Source organism: Podarcis liolepis (assembly GCF_965112155.1).
Source record: "Podarcis liolepis genome assembly, chromosome: 2".
Taxonomy (NCBI): Eukaryota; Metazoa; Chordata; class Lepidosauria; order Squamata; family Lacertidae; genus Podarcis; species Podarcis liolepis.
In genome coordinates, this window is record NC_139555.1 from 99,130,394 (window position 1) to 99,147,365 (window position 16,972).

Below are 16,972 nucleotides of genomic sequence, written 5' to 3' on the forward strand. Positions count from 1 at the left end.
CATGCAGCCATTAGATCAACATCTCGCAAAAGATTATTTTATTATTCATTTTACAGATTTATAAACTGTCTTGCAAAAGAAAAAGGTTATCCCAAGCCATCCTTTCAGAGATGATAATAAACATCAGTTAAGACATTTATCAGCATTGAAAAATAGACAATCAAGTACAATAAAAAAGCAGTAAAAGCGCAATAGAATCATTTCAATTTAGCACCCAATTTAAGCATAAGATCTAAACAGAGCACGGAGAACAATATAGTAAAAACGCAACCTTTACTCTAAATTAAAAGCATAGAAATGAAATAGAAATGTTTTCTCTAAATCGGACCAATTGCTTGACCCATAAATTTAATGAATTACAACATAGGTATATGGTTAAATGGGAAAGGGTTTTACAAAGGGGGTGCCCAGAAATATGGAGTTTCTTACTTGGCTTCAGCTTGGATTTGAAAGTTGCTAAGAACGACAGAGAAACCTGCACTAAAATCAAGTTACAGTGGCATTGGTCTCCATGGATAAGCAAAATGATGGGGTGGGGAATAATAATGGGAAGTGCTGGTTTTGCAAGAAAAGGAAAAGGTGTTTCATGAAAGAAAGGCTGCCCCACACAGAATACATTGCAGTAGCCTAGCCTGGATGTAACCAGAATATGAGTAATGGAGGCATGAGCTAATATATCCAGAGAGGGCTGCACCAAGTATATCAGCTTACGGTGATAAAATGCATACCTAGCTACTGTAATCTCTTGAATTTCTATGAATTTGGTCTTCCGGAGGGAAAGCAACCCCATCTAGATCCAGCTAAATACTGGAGCAATTGACACATAGCACCTCTGTCTCATTTGAATGGAGCTTCAGCTTGTTTGTCCTCCTCCACCCCAAAACTGCCTCCAGACACTGGCTCAGGAATTATTACTCAAGTTATCTGAATTTTACTGGCAATAAACTGTTTAGATTACACTCTCTCCGAAACCCCAATTGCCTATTTACTTTGTGAGCTGAATTCCACCAGTGTACTTCATGCCCTATGTTTAAAATACATTTCACCTCCAGAGCATCTTGAATGTATCCTAAAGCAGCCTTGTATTCTGAGAATCACTACATCACACTCCTGTTTTTAAATGTGGTTGGGATTTTTCTTGGAAAGCACACGGTGACTCTTTCCCTCTTCCCCTTAATGCTGTCATCTCCATTGTCCAGAACAAAATTATACCCTGTTTAGCAATTACTGTGTTGGGCTAGTTCTACAGTACACAACTTAAGGGAAAGCTGCCACAACACTATGGTATCACGGCAGACTCCAAATAAGGCAAGTGAAGTTATCCTAAAGGTTGAGACGATTCCCAGATGCCCGGATGACAGACACCTTTGCCAAAAAGCACCTCATAAACAAGCCATTTGGTTTCATAAGACCTGATATGTTTGTTAGTAATAGATTCAGCAGTTCCCAAGTAGGTGCACATCACTCTAAACTGGAAATCTCGGGGTTTTGAAGCTAAGGCCTGGTCTGGTGAGCTACCACAGACTGTGGTTGCTTAAGCCACTGGAGGCCTTGTGAAGCCCACAAGGAATTGAGGATGTGAAAAATCAACCACACTGTTACAGTCATACCTTGGAAGTCGAACAGAATCTGTTCCGGAAGTCCATTCGACTTCCAAAACATTCAGAAACCAAAGCGCAGCTTCCGATTGGCTTCCTACTGCAGCCAATCGGAAGCCGCAGAAGCCCCATTGGACGTTCAGGTTCCAAAGAACGTTCGCAAACCGGAACACTCACTTCCGGGTTTGCAGCGTTCGGGAGCCAAAACATCCAAGTACCAAGGCATTTGGGATCCAAGGTACGACTGTATTGCAAGTACAAAATCCCTGGATTTCTGAGATAAATACTAGGGGCCTGGTCTCCTTTCTTTGCCTAGCCAAAAGAGAAGGACCTCCAAAGATGAGATTGGGATACTGCCACTCAAGGCATTGGCCTAGCCCAGGCATCCCCAATCTCGGCCTTCCAGATGTTTTGGAACTACAACTCCCAACATCCCTAGCTTACAAGACCAGTGGTCAGGGATGATGGGAATTGTAGTCCCAAAACATCTGGAGGGCCGGGTACGGGGATGCCTGGCCTAGCCTTTTAAACTTCTATGTTTTTCATGATGTGAGGAGGGAAACAGGTCGAAGATGCACCTCTTTGCAAAATATAAATAGAAAACCAATCCATCAGCTTTTGCGTGGGCTGCATAATTTGTAGGCCTGACTATTCACAAGTTAGAAGAACGCAGGGACAAAACATGTGAAAAGGGTCCCACATGACTGGCAGTGCAATCTCCTGCTCTGAGACAACTTTCCTCTACACCCTATTTACCAAAGCATCTTCAGTGGTATTTCAAAATGTGTGGGGAGCCTCCATGAATTCAGTGGACTGAATGAGGGTGGATAAACTGAAACTCAATATAGAGAAGACAGAAGTACTGTTATGATTCATCTGTCCAGGTGAGTTCAGCCAGGAGGATGAGTTGCAGTCCTTCAGAAGTCCACAGTTTCAGGAGCTCTTTTATCCTTTAACAGTGCTTTGCCAGTTTCACTGGCTCCCATTCTGTTTCCTGGTCCAATTCAAAGTGCTGATTGTGACACTCAAAGCCAGGCTTCCTCAACCTTGGCCCTCCAGATGTTTTGAGACTGCAGTTACCATCATCCCTGACCACTGGTCCTGCTAGCTAGGGATCATGGGAGTTGTAGGCCGAAAACATATGGAGGGCCGAGGTTGAGGAAGCCTGCTCAAAGCTATTCGTGTTTGGAGCTAGGATTCTTGAATGATTGCTTGCCTCCACATGCACCCAGATGAGGTGTGGTGGATGGTTGCTGGGGGAAGGACCTTTTCAATGGGGCTACTGAATGTCCTCTCCAGAGAAGCATGCCTGGAAACTACCCTTGATATAATTTCAGCTCAAGGCAAATACCTTTTTTATTTTCTCAGGACTTTAAAATCCATTTAATTCTGACTGGTGGTGGTGTTGTTGTTGTTGTTGTTGTTGTTGTTATTATTACATGCATTGTGGATTGATGTATTTTTAATCAATCTGTATTGTAAGCAGTGAGAACATGGCTATTGTTTGACATATTAATATTTAAAATAAATAAAATTATTTAAATGTTTTGAGTTTCTTTATGGCTTTCTGTCAATATTATACCCAAAGCAGTCATAATTCAGGAAGTTACAATCCCTTTTAAACCAAAACAAAATTCGCAAAGGTGTTTTTGAATGAAAATTCCAGTTATCAAATGTCAAAAAGAGACATTCTCTTTATTTTTCAAAACATCTCAAATTTACTCTTTCACTTACAAAGGCATTCTTTATCAAATAATATTAGAGCTTAGAATAATGCTGTATTTCCTAAAGTTTCTGCCACCATGTCCCATTAGATCAGGGATTGCAAACCTTTTTGGATCAGGGGGGATTCATTTTGAATTTTCAGGGTGCCAGTCACAAAATGGCTGCCATGGGGGGGGTGACATAACACAATAAGGAGAGTACAGTCATGGTGAAACTTTTCCCATAACTGTTTTTCCATACAAGAAAAGGCTTAACATGTTGAATTTCTGCCTTGGAAATAAGGCCATAGCAGGAAAAGTGTATTAAAGAGCAAAAGAAAACAGCAGCAGTTTAGAACTCTGGTGTGCAAACAATTCACTTATCAATCGCATCTGTAGCTTCACTCATAAGCTAAAAACACTGACAGGCAAAAGCAGCCAGGCTGGCTCATTTCACAGAAATGGCTTAAAGGAGTTCATGCATATTATGCCTCATAACTTTATTTCTAGAAGGACTATAGGCTTCTTTTTTAAAAAATAAAAAATAAAGCTGGGGCCCTTGCCCTGGGACAATAATGAAGGCCTTAATGGGCACCATGGCATGGCATGTGTGGGCACTGGACTGGGACTCCTGCACTAGATTACTATGAGAATTTTTTATAATCCATCCATGCTGAATATTCAATCAAGAATAAAGCAAGCGTGATTAGAAACACTATTCTCTTTTTATGTGAAGCTGCAGTTTTGGGCTTCTTCCAGCAGGGTAACTTCGAACAGAAAATATATTTCACGTTTCTTTTCATGTCCCTTGAGCAAAAGCCTGGTAGTGGATGAAATTTACTAGCATCTGACAGCAGTTTGGTGGTTTATGTAAAATTATTTTGTGGTCTCAGTCAAGTTCCAAGTGGGCCAGTGGCTTCAACTCCAAAACCACCAGTACAATTTAAGTTAACTATGCCTCAGAAGATAGCGCAATGCCTCATTTAAAAGAGGAACTGGCTTATAAAACCACCCTAAACAAAAAAAATATCCCCGGGACCACAGATAATAATTGATGACGTGTATTACTACAGGCTAGGCGGGCAGGATTTGCAACCAATTCCTTTCCCTTTGGTTAAAACCCAAATGATATAACACATTAAGCCCAGAATATACAGCACTGATCATTTAGCTTACACTTAAGACCGTGGGCAGGAGTTACATCCAGGAAGGAGGGGAGGAAGGAGTACGAGTAGAGAAATATTGGCAACTTAATTTAGCTTCAAACATTCTAGGTTGTTTCAAGCACTTACAGGGTGCGCATTCTGAAGCTGCCACAAAGAATTTGGCTCCAATCCTATACAGCCTGCAGCTAACCTGCCACCTTCCTGGTGTTGATGAACTCCAAGTTCCATCAGTGCTAGTCAGATTCCCCCAATGGTCAGAGATAATGGAAGTTTTCCCTCAGAGCTGCCACTGCCATTATCTTTTCTGTCCAGCAACATCTAATCGGGAAGGCCAAAGGTTAGCCACCCCACTACACAGCCTTGACTGGGAGTATGTCCCACTGAACTCAGTGAGAACTGAACTTCTGAGTAGGCAGCACAGGATGGTGGCGCTAGTTTCTTTTATTTCACCCAAACTTCACAAGAAACTATGAGAAACGGTAGTGCAGTATGGTGTCAGCAATGCAATTCTGTCATGGGTACAGCCCAGTGTGTTAGAACAGTGACACTTGGAAAGAAAATAAAGTGGCGTATGATCAGACTGTGTCCATCCACCAAACCTCACAAGCAGGTTTTTGTTTTCCCCTGAGATATCTAGCCAAAATTTACGTGCAGCATACTCATAGGTTACACTGATCTCACATTCACCACCTCCCCTTGTTCCTGTACTCGTTTTTCAGGGTTAGTCTTTCTTGGTCTTAATCACCATTCGGCCATTGATTTGTCCCCAGCTGAATTTTGCATTGCATTTATTTTACCTATTTTTTAAAATGGCAACATTCACATTTATATTTTTCACTTTCAAAACCTTTGTATGAGAGACTTACCTTTAATGACTCCCACAGAGGAAATTGTACAAGGGAGAAAGGAATCTGGAAATGGAGAGAAAAGGGGAAAAAACACCTGTCATATAAGCAAAAATTATGCTGGCATGTTAGTCGGCTTTCTAAATTGGGAAGTTACTGTTCACTTGTTGAACTGTAGCTTATTAAATTTATAAATCCTGGAGGATTAAATTATGCACATGCCTTGTTAGATGGCTGGTTTTGCTACAGAACCTTTGACTCTGTTTAGCACATTCCCTGCCGAGAGGTTAACGTATTGTAATGAGGGTGGGCTCTAAGAGTAATAACTGGCACCATCTTAGTATGGTGAGTTTGAAAGTTTGACTCAACATCTGGCAAAGCCATACAGAGGATGGTTTAGAAGCTATGCACAGAAATCTAGCTCGCCAAAGAACTGCCAGCTCAGCTTTAGAGCTCCGCAGAGCTTAGGTTAAACCGAAGACTTAAAGACACTCTATAAGGGAAACTATATTTATGATATCTGGCTCACCTCAATACTGACCACTGGAAATAGAGTCAGTCCCGAAAGTTATTAATAACTTGGGAACCAAAGTTGTCAGCACTTGAAAATGCAACTCTGGAGGTTAGCCATCTAACGTTTCCATCACTCAGCCATGGCTAGGCACCCAAATACTTGTCTGCCCCTCTTTTCAACCTCTGGTTTCAAAAATATAAATGGTTGAGGTGAAAATTTTCCATTCCTCGTCCAAATATTCAAGGGCTTGACTGACAGTGGTAGAAGCCTTGGGAAGGTTCCAATGACTACCACCACATGATGACTTTCTATAGCCTCTTTTAGATAGACACTCAGTTCTGCGAGCAGACACAACAAATGCTTGGTTGCTCATCACTCCTTGCAGCTCCGCAACCCATGGCCCAACAGCCAGTCTCCAAAAAGAATTCCCTCTGTGCATGAGCAAAGGGCAGCTAAATGCGCATGAAATCCATTCATAAAATCCAAGACCACCACTTTGTGGTGTGGAACAGAGATTGTGTGAAATCACTCTGGGCCAGTGAGGCTGTGATGAGATATCTGGTTTACTGCACATTTAGTAAACCTTTATTTTCTGCTGGAAGATTAAGAAGCTACGGATAAAGACATTAGCTTCTTGCCATTAAATTGTCCCTTCACAAAACAGTATGAAATAATCCCACAAACTTTAGTGAAATTTTCTCTGTCCTATCTTATTATTAATCCTTACAGGCAAATCCTTGTTTGCTGCTTCTATGGGACGCCATCAACATAAAGGTACTTTTGTCTCTGTCCCTCTGAATTCAACAAGGTTTAAGCATTGCCTAACTGTGCGCTGGACTGCAGCCATTGTTATTTTATCATGTGCGTTATTTTATCATGTCCATAATGTGTTTTTCCAAAAACTGGTTTCTACAAAGGCGCTAGAAACTTTAAATGTAAAACATTATTATACTATGACTGTCAACATGACAGGCTTCAGCTCATACAAGTTTACATCATAGATTGTAGCTGTCCTATTAAATCTATACAGACTTACAACAAGGAAGAGTGAAGCTGAGAGCCAGCCATTCATGGTGACATTTAATTTAGCGTTATTCTAAAATGCACTCAAGAGGCCTGGCATGCATTGTTTACGCTTTCTTTCTTTTTTTTATGAAGATGACTAACCCAATACATACATTTTTAACAAAACAGCAAAGAAACAGATGTAACCGCTTAACATTAATCTAATATATTCACTCAAAAAAACCACTTGCATCTGGCTATCTGTCCACATCACCATCTGCATGTGTCTCAATTTCAACTTCCAAAAATGGAAAGCCAGCATAATAAAATGGGAGTTTGTTGTGATACTAGCTCTTATTTTTCATGGCTATGACTCTCTGTCTTAACTACCGTAGGTGAGGAAACAGGCCTTTCTACAACAAATGAATCTCATGCCTCTAGTGACATTGTGGTACATGTGGTATTGAGGTTTCTCAACTGCAGTTCAGAGAATGAACATAACATTTCTAGTTCGGAAATATTTGCAATATAGCCAGGCAGTGTCCTGAGTAAGGTCACTCAGTGAAATTCTTGGGAGAAAGGGGTGTAGTGATTGATCCAGCTACCAGAGTAAGAACACCCTTTAGTGGCCAGAGAGATGCACTCCTCCATGCCTACTGGTGAGGCAACACTGCTTTGATTCCTTTCCCTCCCATACAAATGCCAGTTCCCAGGCAAAGTTGGGCTCAACACTCAATAACTTGTCCTCAGTCTTTGAGGTAAGACGGTAGCCTTCACTCCTTTCCCCCTGTACACATTGCGCACCGACCCCTCTCGCTCTCCAGGCTTCAGCGAAAGCCTGCATTCGCCTCATAGGACGCACACACATTTCCCCTTCATTTTTGGAGGGGAAAAAGTGCGTCCTATAGGGCGAAAAATACGGTATACGGAGATGCAAGCCAGTTCTGAAAAAGCACTAGCAACTTGTATTTGGTCTATACCATGGGTAGGCAAACTAAGGCCCGGGGGCCGGATTCGGCCCAATCACCTTCTAAATCTGGCCCGTGGACTTTCCAGGAATCAGCATGTTTTTACATGAGTAGAATGTGCCCTTTTATTTAAAATGCATCTCTGGGTTATTTGTGGGGCCTGCCTGGTGTTTTTACATGAGTAGAATGTGTGTTTTTATTTAAAATGCATCTCTGGGTTATTTCTGGGGCATACGAATTCGTTCATATTTTTTTTCAAAATATAGTCCGGCCCCCCACAAGGTCTGAGGGACAGTGGACCGGCCCACTGCTGAAAAGGTTTGCTGACCCCTGGTCTATACTTATAATTTCCCTCAATAAATTCCTACCATGTAGGCGGTAAGGTCTCTATCACTCTACATCCCCCTCCATGTTTTTCAACACCACAAGAGTTAAAGATTATTGTCTGGTTCCTCATGTTGCAGCTAATGATTAATAAATGAATCTACACCACTCCTCTGCCAGGCAAAACTTAGCCTGACAGACACCTGCCACGGGAAATTTGTTATCTAGTCAGGCAGGAAGTGGCAGTGAGAAGAAATCAATGTCACTGCTGTACATTGAGCTGACAAACTGAAATCTCATAGGAAGTTTGTCATCGCAAACAAGGAAGAATTTCCCTTGTGGCATCTCAAAGACCCGCAGTAAAGGTCAAACATGGTTCTTATTTATCAGGGCCATGAAACTCAAGCGCTGAGATTAACTTTCTTCCTGCCCCCAATTTCAGGTGCCAAAGCCCTGTTCACTTTACAGCAAAAGGCGTAATATATTTATGAGGAGATAGAGACTTGCAAAAGGATGCCTTCCCCCTAAACAAGAATTAAGTGGGCCTGAAAAAGCAAATGCAATATTATATTTTATATATAGGGGGTGCCCAGGCTAGGGTAGAAGAACAAGCAGTTTTGCCCTTGCATGGAACCAGAATGAGGTCAAGCCCAATTCCAACATTACGCCATCCAAAATGAAAAATTCAACATCCTGAGATTTTTGGCTTACAAATATTTTTAAATATTTCACATTCTAGCCATGTGGGCTTACAACCCAGGCTTGAAAATGTATGGGCAATGAATGCAGGCTGGATTTCAGAGGACTAAGGCAAATGACATCCAAGCCAAGGATAGATCCTTAAACTAGCCCCAGAGCAAAAAGATACAATATGTTTATATAAATCACACACTCACACAAGGAAGCTGATTCATACAGAACAAGGTCAATGGTCCATTTAGCTCAGTATTGTCTACAATGGTAGGCAACAGTTCTCTGTGGTTTCAGATGATACATTCCCAGTCTGAAGATGCTTATAAATGAACCAGAGGCCTTTTGCATGCAGAATAGATGCTCTACCAATGAATTGTAACCCATTCCTACTATTCTCGATGTGAATTATGGCTTAACTTGACACAAATATTAACATTTTTAATCTCTCTCTCTCTCTCTCTCTCTCTCTCTCTCTCTCTCTCTCTCATGTCTTTGGCCACTCTATCCTAGCCTCACCAAAGCACACAACTGTGTAATTCTCTCTTTTCCCCTTTCATTTTCCTCAGCAACAAAAGAACAAACACACACACAAAAACATGGCCCTTGAAGCAAATGCTTCCTGATGCAGACAATAAACGTCACCAAATAGCAAGCTCATCAGTGTTCGAAATGGAGGACAAGACAGGAGGGATTCCCTACTAACCCCAATAAACCACAATTCCTTAAATTAACCGTGAATCTCACACTGAGCTTCCCAGAAAACAGGGAAATGCTAGTTTCAAGATGAAGATGAAGTCGGTTGCCATGGAAGTTGAACAGGTGTTTTTTTTCCATGGGAAACTCAAGGGTACATAGTACCAGCACCTCTTTTTTTTGTTGTTAAAAAGTGTGGCACTTACTGTAACCACTTCATGTTGAGTACTGACATCTATTTTTCTAGAGAGAGACAAAGCACTGCTCGCAAGCTATCTACCCAACAGTGAGAATGTTAAGAACTTAACCCTGTCGGATCAGACCAAAGGCCTATCTAGTCCAGTTCTCATAATGACTATCTAGAACTGATTGAATTCTGTACCATGGGCTTAGCTTACCATGTGAGTTTGGAATTCTCCAACAAGCAAAACAGAGAGGAGTGGCTTCTGAAGCCACAATGACCCAGAAATCCAGATTGAGAGCTGTGGTGCTGAGCAGAGGGGCAGTCTTCCCAAGCTAAAAGCAGCAGGTTCTTTACCCACCAACATGACCTTCCCATCCACCTCAGACTTTTGAAAGGTCGTCACCTGATGATTCCAAGTGCAATTGAGGGGGGAGGGGAAGAGAAGTAGACCCACTCACACTTGTGTGCTCACAGACATCTGGGTCATTAATATAGAAATTAATTGTTAATATACATACAGTGCTTTCCCTAAGTGTTCGAAAAGTTTCACATGCAGGAAGAATAAACTAAAATAAGAATCTAGATGCATTTCACAAACTGCAATCTCACACAAACATTTTAAGAAAATGTTGCATTTTCCAAATCTTTTTTCATTATTATTTAACTACACTTTGACACCATCTTTGAAAGAGAAAAAAGTGGAGGCCCAAGCACAGAGTCACAGATACAAAGACCGCTTTCTTTACGAGGTCATTCGAAGAGTGACAAAAATTGATTGGATTCACCGCAAGCCTTTTACAGCTCCACCACAATTAGGGTGATTAAAATGTCTTGGGGTGGTTTGTGAACTGATTGCATTTTGTGATTATTTTCCTAGAGAAATCACCGAAACAGAAGATCATCACGCCCTGCCAAGCATTGATATTTACACCTGAAATATGTTAAAACAACAGTGAAAATGTGTTCCGCACATGTGGATAACTTTCTGCCAGCAAAATGCTGGCTGGCTCCATCAACTCTCCTACAATGTTCACAGAAAACAGACACCAGAATACCAGCTCTCTCCGCCTGTCTGGCTTGATGTTATATAGCTTTACTGATTATTCAGCAGAGTTGACTAACACTAGAATTACTTCCAGACGGACATCAATTATCCTAGAATGTTTTACAGATTAACATTGTCAATTTTCTCTTAGCTACATATACTTTAACTCTGTAATACTGATAATAAGAAATAGATTCATCCCACTCGTGGCAGCAAATGCTGCCAGTTTTATTGCTTTTGTTGTTGAGAATTAACTCAGTCTTGTTTTATATATGGGAGCACGTGGTATATGTTGTTTAAGATTATATTCCTATACTCCCCAACTGTCCCTGCTTCAAGAGAAACAGCATCTATTTCTGAAGCATACCAAATTTGTGTCACCAAATTAGCACTTGACTATTGAACATGCTCTCCGGCTACAGCAATTTGGCTGGGCCAACAATATCTGCCTTTCTCTGAGCCTAATAGTAGGGTTTCATGATTTCCAGTCCTGAAAAAGAACACACACACAACAAACAGTCTTCCCTTTGTGACAAATTCCAGAGAGGTAGCTGTATTATTTTAATAGAGGAAAAACCACATGGGTCCTTAGATGTTTGTTTATGCTACTCATCTTGCTATGAAAATTTATCTCCACTAGTTTCTACATGGGAACAGGTCTCACTACTCATTCTGATCGGATCTTGTATTCTTTTGGTTGGATTTTGTACTCATTTATGCTTTGCACAGGAACGTGACACAGTCTCTTGCACTGCTTGTCCTTTTGTTCTCACTTTGTAAAAGTTTTCTCCTCCTACACATATAATATATACCTACTTAGAACCAAACCAGACATGATGCTAAACAAATCAGTTCAAGTGTCATGTCTATTTTCACAACTTTAAAATAACCAGAAAAGGGGAGGGGGATTTCATCAAGATCGATATCCTTTTTGAGGTGGAGCAACCAGAAATATACAGAGTATTCCAAATGTAGTTGTGCCATAGATTTGTATAAGAGCGTTATGAAATCAGCTGTTTTATTTTCAGATTCTTTCCCAATGATCCCTAGCATGGAATTTGCCTTTTTTGCACCAGTCGCAACACTGGTTCAGCATCTTTATCGAACCATCAACTATGATCCCAAGGTCTGCTTCCTGGCCAGTCACCCCTAGTTCAGACCACATGAGTATGCCGCAACAATATGCATCACTTTACACATGTTTACACTGAATTGCATTTGCCAGTTTACCATCAATTCACTCAGTTTGGAGATGCCCTTTTGGACCTCCTCACAATCTCTCTCTTTTAAACAACCCTGAACTATTTAGTATTGTCAACAAACATGGCTACTTCACTACTCACCCCTGACTCTAGATTGGTTATGAAAAGTCTATTTATTGATCTACTTATGAGTGATCATTTATGCCAAACAATTTATAGTTCAGCGGAACTATAACCCACAAGCCTCAGAGGTGCCTTTCACTGACTTCTTACCAGGTCAAAGAAACACCAATGGTCCCCAACCTAGGACCTATATATTGCCTCAATCCCAAATTAATTCAGATCTCAATGTTTGCATGGGAAAGTTTATTGCACTTATGGGAAGGAATAGAACTGCAGAAACTCTCTGATGCATTCTTATCAACACCTAGGAGATGGGAATTGAATATTTATTCATTCTAGCTATGTGAGTTTTCTATGCTTTACACGGCATGTTGACTTAACAGTACAATACTGCAAGGAGCCTCAACTGTCTATACCATTCGACAGTAAAGTTTGCGAACTCAGAAGAAAAGCTCCAGGGATGCTCAAGTATGAAAAGATGCCGCTGCAGTCAGTTTACACAAGTGAGAAAAGAAGCTAGGAGACAATTTGGAAACCTAACTTACAAAACGGGTGGATAAACAACATGGCCTAACAACGGGCTTGATGGACTGCAGAGCAGGGCTTGGAAGGAAGGTAGCAGGCAAAGCATGTCGAAGAGTAGCAAAAGCAGGAGAAAGGCAGACTCATTGAGATCCGAAATAGCCTCCGAAATGCTAGAATTCTTCCACATCAAGAGGAAACAGATGTCCATGGCTGGAATCTGCATGTGGCTTTATTCTCTTCTAAGATACAATAAAACTACTCTTCTGCTGAGGCTTTAAAACTTAAAGTTAAAACAGTGGCATGTCATGCCCAGTGCAGCTGCACCTTCTTCCCCCATCCTTTGTTACCCTTCAAAAAAAAATTGAGTAAGGGGGGGTGGGGTGGACAAACAAGAGCACAAAAAAGAGAGGGGGAAATGGTATGTGCTCTCAAAACAATCTAAAAACTACAGATGTTCCTACTAATCTGCAGCAAGCATTTGTTTATTCAGGTTCTGTCTGTTTCTGAAGCAGGACAGCTTTGCCCTCCAAATTATCTCCCTTTGCAAAACTCTAAAATAAATACTGGAAGAGGAGATCTGTATAAACAGCCTCAGGAGAGAACTAGCTCACCTCGTAGTACTGAAGGCCTTTGTTTAGTCCAACAGGTGTAGCTTTGTTTTTCTGTGGAGATCCTGAATACCTCATCCTAGCAGTTAACACATGGTTAAATTAAAACAAACAAATGGTCTCAATTAAAACAATGGGTGAGAGGCAGGCAGAGGGGCTGCCTGCCCCCATATGGTCAAGAAGCATTTCCCCCTCCCCACTTTGCCCAGAGGACATCAAGAAAAGAAGAAATAAAAGGGAAGAATTGGGAAAAAAAGGAACAGAGAGTGACTGCCAAGACCCAGAGAATTTTTTTAAAAGTATCACAAAATGCACTAAGCCATTTCTTAAATTAGTTCTTCTAAGAGAGCTGCACAAGGACATTTTTGCCAGCAATTAAGTAAAGTGAGTAAGAGTCAGGTATTTTTATACCCTGTCCTCTTCTTCGCCAGCTGATGGCCTGCAAAGCTCAATCACAGCCAGTAGCCTCTTCAGTTTTGCCACAGCTCTCTGGTTCCACCATGTCAGGGGATAACAATGGGCATGAACATGATACACCTGGTTCCCCTCTGGATTCTCATTCAAGCTTCTTGCACCAAGGTTGGAGCATGAGAAACAGGCTTTGCACATCAAAAAAGCAACAGAGAAGCAGCATGGCACAGGCAGAACCTATACTGCACTTTCCGGTATATGGACTAAACCAGATTATCTAGTACAGCACCAACAGCTCCCAACTTTTGGAATGCAGAAGGGCAGATCAACAAGTCCTTGAGTGGCTTGCAGCAAACCAACCCACAGTGCAGTTGATCTCTGGTTAGGAGTGAAGAGAGTAGTATACGTTTTGAATCTTGAAGTATCTGCTTCATGTACAGAACAGGGCAAGACACCCTGCTGGCTTCCTGGAGAACTTGACCTTCGTGTAAGTACAGCTGTAATTGTATTTAAGCATTCCAAGAAGTTGCAAGGTTATTCATTAAGGCATTCAGATCTTGCTTGTGCAAAGACTCCGTAACGTCATCATCACAAAGGCTGGAAAACAATTCAAAGCGCAAGGCTGTTCAACCATCTAGGAACAGAACAAGAAACCTGAAGACGAAGAGGTGGCAAATGATTTCCGACGAGTAGATACAAGTCAAGCCACTTGCCATACCCTTCCCAATTGCCTCGTGGCCCTCATTCATATTGCAAGGTTGCAGTGTATAGGAAGAAGCCACTCCATTCTTAAACGTTGATGAACTCTTTCAGGATATAGACCTTTGCTCTTCAGCTAACTGGATCACAGTCCCCGTGAGCTTCACCATAATCCCACCTTTCCTCAATTTCTTGTCTCCCAAGAAATTATATTTAAGGAATGGGCTATATCTCAGAGGTGGAGCATCCACTTTGCCTACAGAAGATCCGAGCTTCAACCCCGGCATCTTCAGGTAGGACTGTGAGAGGTGCCTGTCCAAAACCCTGGAGAGCTACTGCCACTCAAGGTAAACAACACTGAGCTAGATGGGCCAATGGTGGGACGAAGTAGAAGTCAATTTCCTGCATTCCTATTGCCAGAACCTTGTATTAAGCCTACAGTTTAGTTCAGCTTTCCACAATCTGGTGGCCTCCAGATGTTGTAGGATACAACTCCCAGCAGCCCATCAATGGTTAGGGCTGATGGGAGTTGTAGTCTGAAATGCCTAGAGGGTGGCTGGTTGCGGAAGGTTGGTCTAGTTTGTCAGACATAATCTGCCATAGGCTTTCAGCCCACATCCTTGTGCGACTGGATCTCATACACAACCCCATGCCACCATCACTCCCCACCCCTTCTCCGCTAACAGCATATATCTTCTGGCCTTCAAGTTGGGAGAGATCAGCACAACCCCTATTTGGTTTGTGGGTTTCAGACATGCTCAATTAGCATACCTGACACTCTAAATGCCCTCCATCTGGAAATGCTTTGACTCTCAGAAATATTTTGGAGGGGATGGGGGAGAATCAAAGGTTTCAGTTCAATTCCATTGAATGCCCTAGGACACAGAAACCTCACCAACCAGATGTACTATTCACATTTGTGGTGATTTTAAAAACACCAAGATGGTATTTTGTTTGTTTGTTTGTTCACCTGTCCCTTTTGTGCCACATAACATTTTTCCACAACTTTTTTTTCTGTATAGAGCAACATCTCATTTCAATTATCATGTCCCAGTAAATATTAGGCAGTGTATATTTTGTCCTCCAAGTACACCTCTTCACCCATAATAGGATTAAAAAGTTAATTTAAAAAAAGAACAGAAGACAGGCTGAAGGAACTCTTTAGTGAGATCACAGAAATAAATAAGATGCTAGATATCAAAACATCATTGTATACATACCTCCCAGTAAGCAGCTCAAAGTCACTAGTCAAGATCATTTGGGCTGAAATTTCAATGGGAAACCCCAGCATAACAGTTTCATTGAACTATTCAAAAGAATAATAGAAAGTGAAAATGTAACCAAGGTCACTGAATGAGATGAAGACACTTTATTTCACTTATTTACATGAAAAAAATTGAAAATATTCCACTTTTATTCAGATAATTTGAATTGGAGGATTTTATAGCAACCAATAATGTAGTTGAAATCTATAATGTGATGTAAGCAGAAAGGGGCTTACCTGCAAAGCATAGCAGGAGAACAATGCTAATGGTGGTCAGCTTCCCTCAAAGCACCCCTAAAAAGCCAGGTGTTAAGCAGGTGACTTTAAGATGGGGTCAGCAAGACTTCCAAGGGGAGAACATTCTACAGAACATATGCAGTGTGGCTTTATCTTCAGCCTAATGTGCAAGGACATAAGCAGCAACAAGGCACAAGACTAGATCTAACCATCCAAGTGTGACACAAATCTCTACTTCCTATGTTACTTGTACTGCCCTTGCTGTTGACTGGTCATCTATGGTTTAGTCTGGCTCTGGTTTCTGACAGAGACAGAGCTCAGACAATAAATATAAGTGCTGCGCCAAAAATATATCCTTTGATTCCCCCCTCCCAACCATTATCCAACAAGAGAAAATAAGTTGCATGAAAAATCAGAGAAAATTGTTGTGAAATTTTCATGAGTGACATGCAGGGGTTTTGATGTGTGTTCCTTACTTTCCAGCTTGCCAAGGAATGTTTCTGGCTGTCTTTTCTTTCATTCTACAAATAATCTCACCAGCGGTCTTCACTCTGCAGCCTTCCCAGGTGTCTGCACTTTGATTAAAGCCCAGGGGAAAGACACCATGAGATGGGAGGAATTAAGTCAAGAAGTGAAGCCTAGGAGGCTTCAAGAGTGCTGGGAAAATATTTACTTGTGGGAAAAAGAAAACACACACAGCCTTGACCCATGCTAAAGGTAGAACCCAAAATGGGTACCCGCCAAAATTCTGAAGAGATTCTCAAGTGCCCAGAGAATGAAGCAGAAAGATGGAAGTCTGTTTCACAGGAGGGGGACGGACAACCTTTGGCATAGTACTAAGATAAAATTAAAATACAACCTTCCAAACCTTATTCAGCAGTTTTGAAATAAGTTTCCAAAAAAGAAGAAAAATGTAGTTAAAATAAATCTACAAATGATGGTGACAGAGATATAGCACAGATGTTGAAGGAATTCTAGATCAAGCTACAGTTTCTCTTTGACATCCCCTAGTGTTAGAGAAAGGAGGGAAAGAAACTATGAAGCTTTACAATTTCATGATTTTCTTAAATTTAAGTATTAAGATTTTTTTCTTAGGTACATAAAACACAGGCAACTAGATTTGTGATGCAGCCTAACATGATAATTTTGAAGCTTTCAGTTGCAG

At 41.2% G+C, this 16,972-nt stretch overlaps 1 protein-coding gene across 4 annotated transcripts in view; it reads right to left on the reverse strand.

Moving 5' to 3' along the window:
- SLC25A26 (solute carrier family 25 member 26) overlaps positions 1-16,972 on the reverse strand; it is a 121,594-nt gene that overhangs the window by 37,733 nt on the left and 66,889 nt on the right. For 3 of the 4 annotated variants that reach the window (XR_014523122.1, XM_083493388.1, XM_083493390.1), the window contains one exon: positions 5,334-5,378. The exons of the other annotated variant lie outside the window; for it this stretch is intronic. Coding sequence is in view for 2 of the 3 variants with exons in the window: in XM_083493388.1 (XP_083349514.1) it covers positions 5,334-5,378 (45 nt within the window). In the remaining variant the exon portion in view is untranslated. The remainder of the gene's footprint in view (positions 1-5,333; positions 5,379-16,972) is intronic. 4 annotated transcript variants of the gene reach the window in all.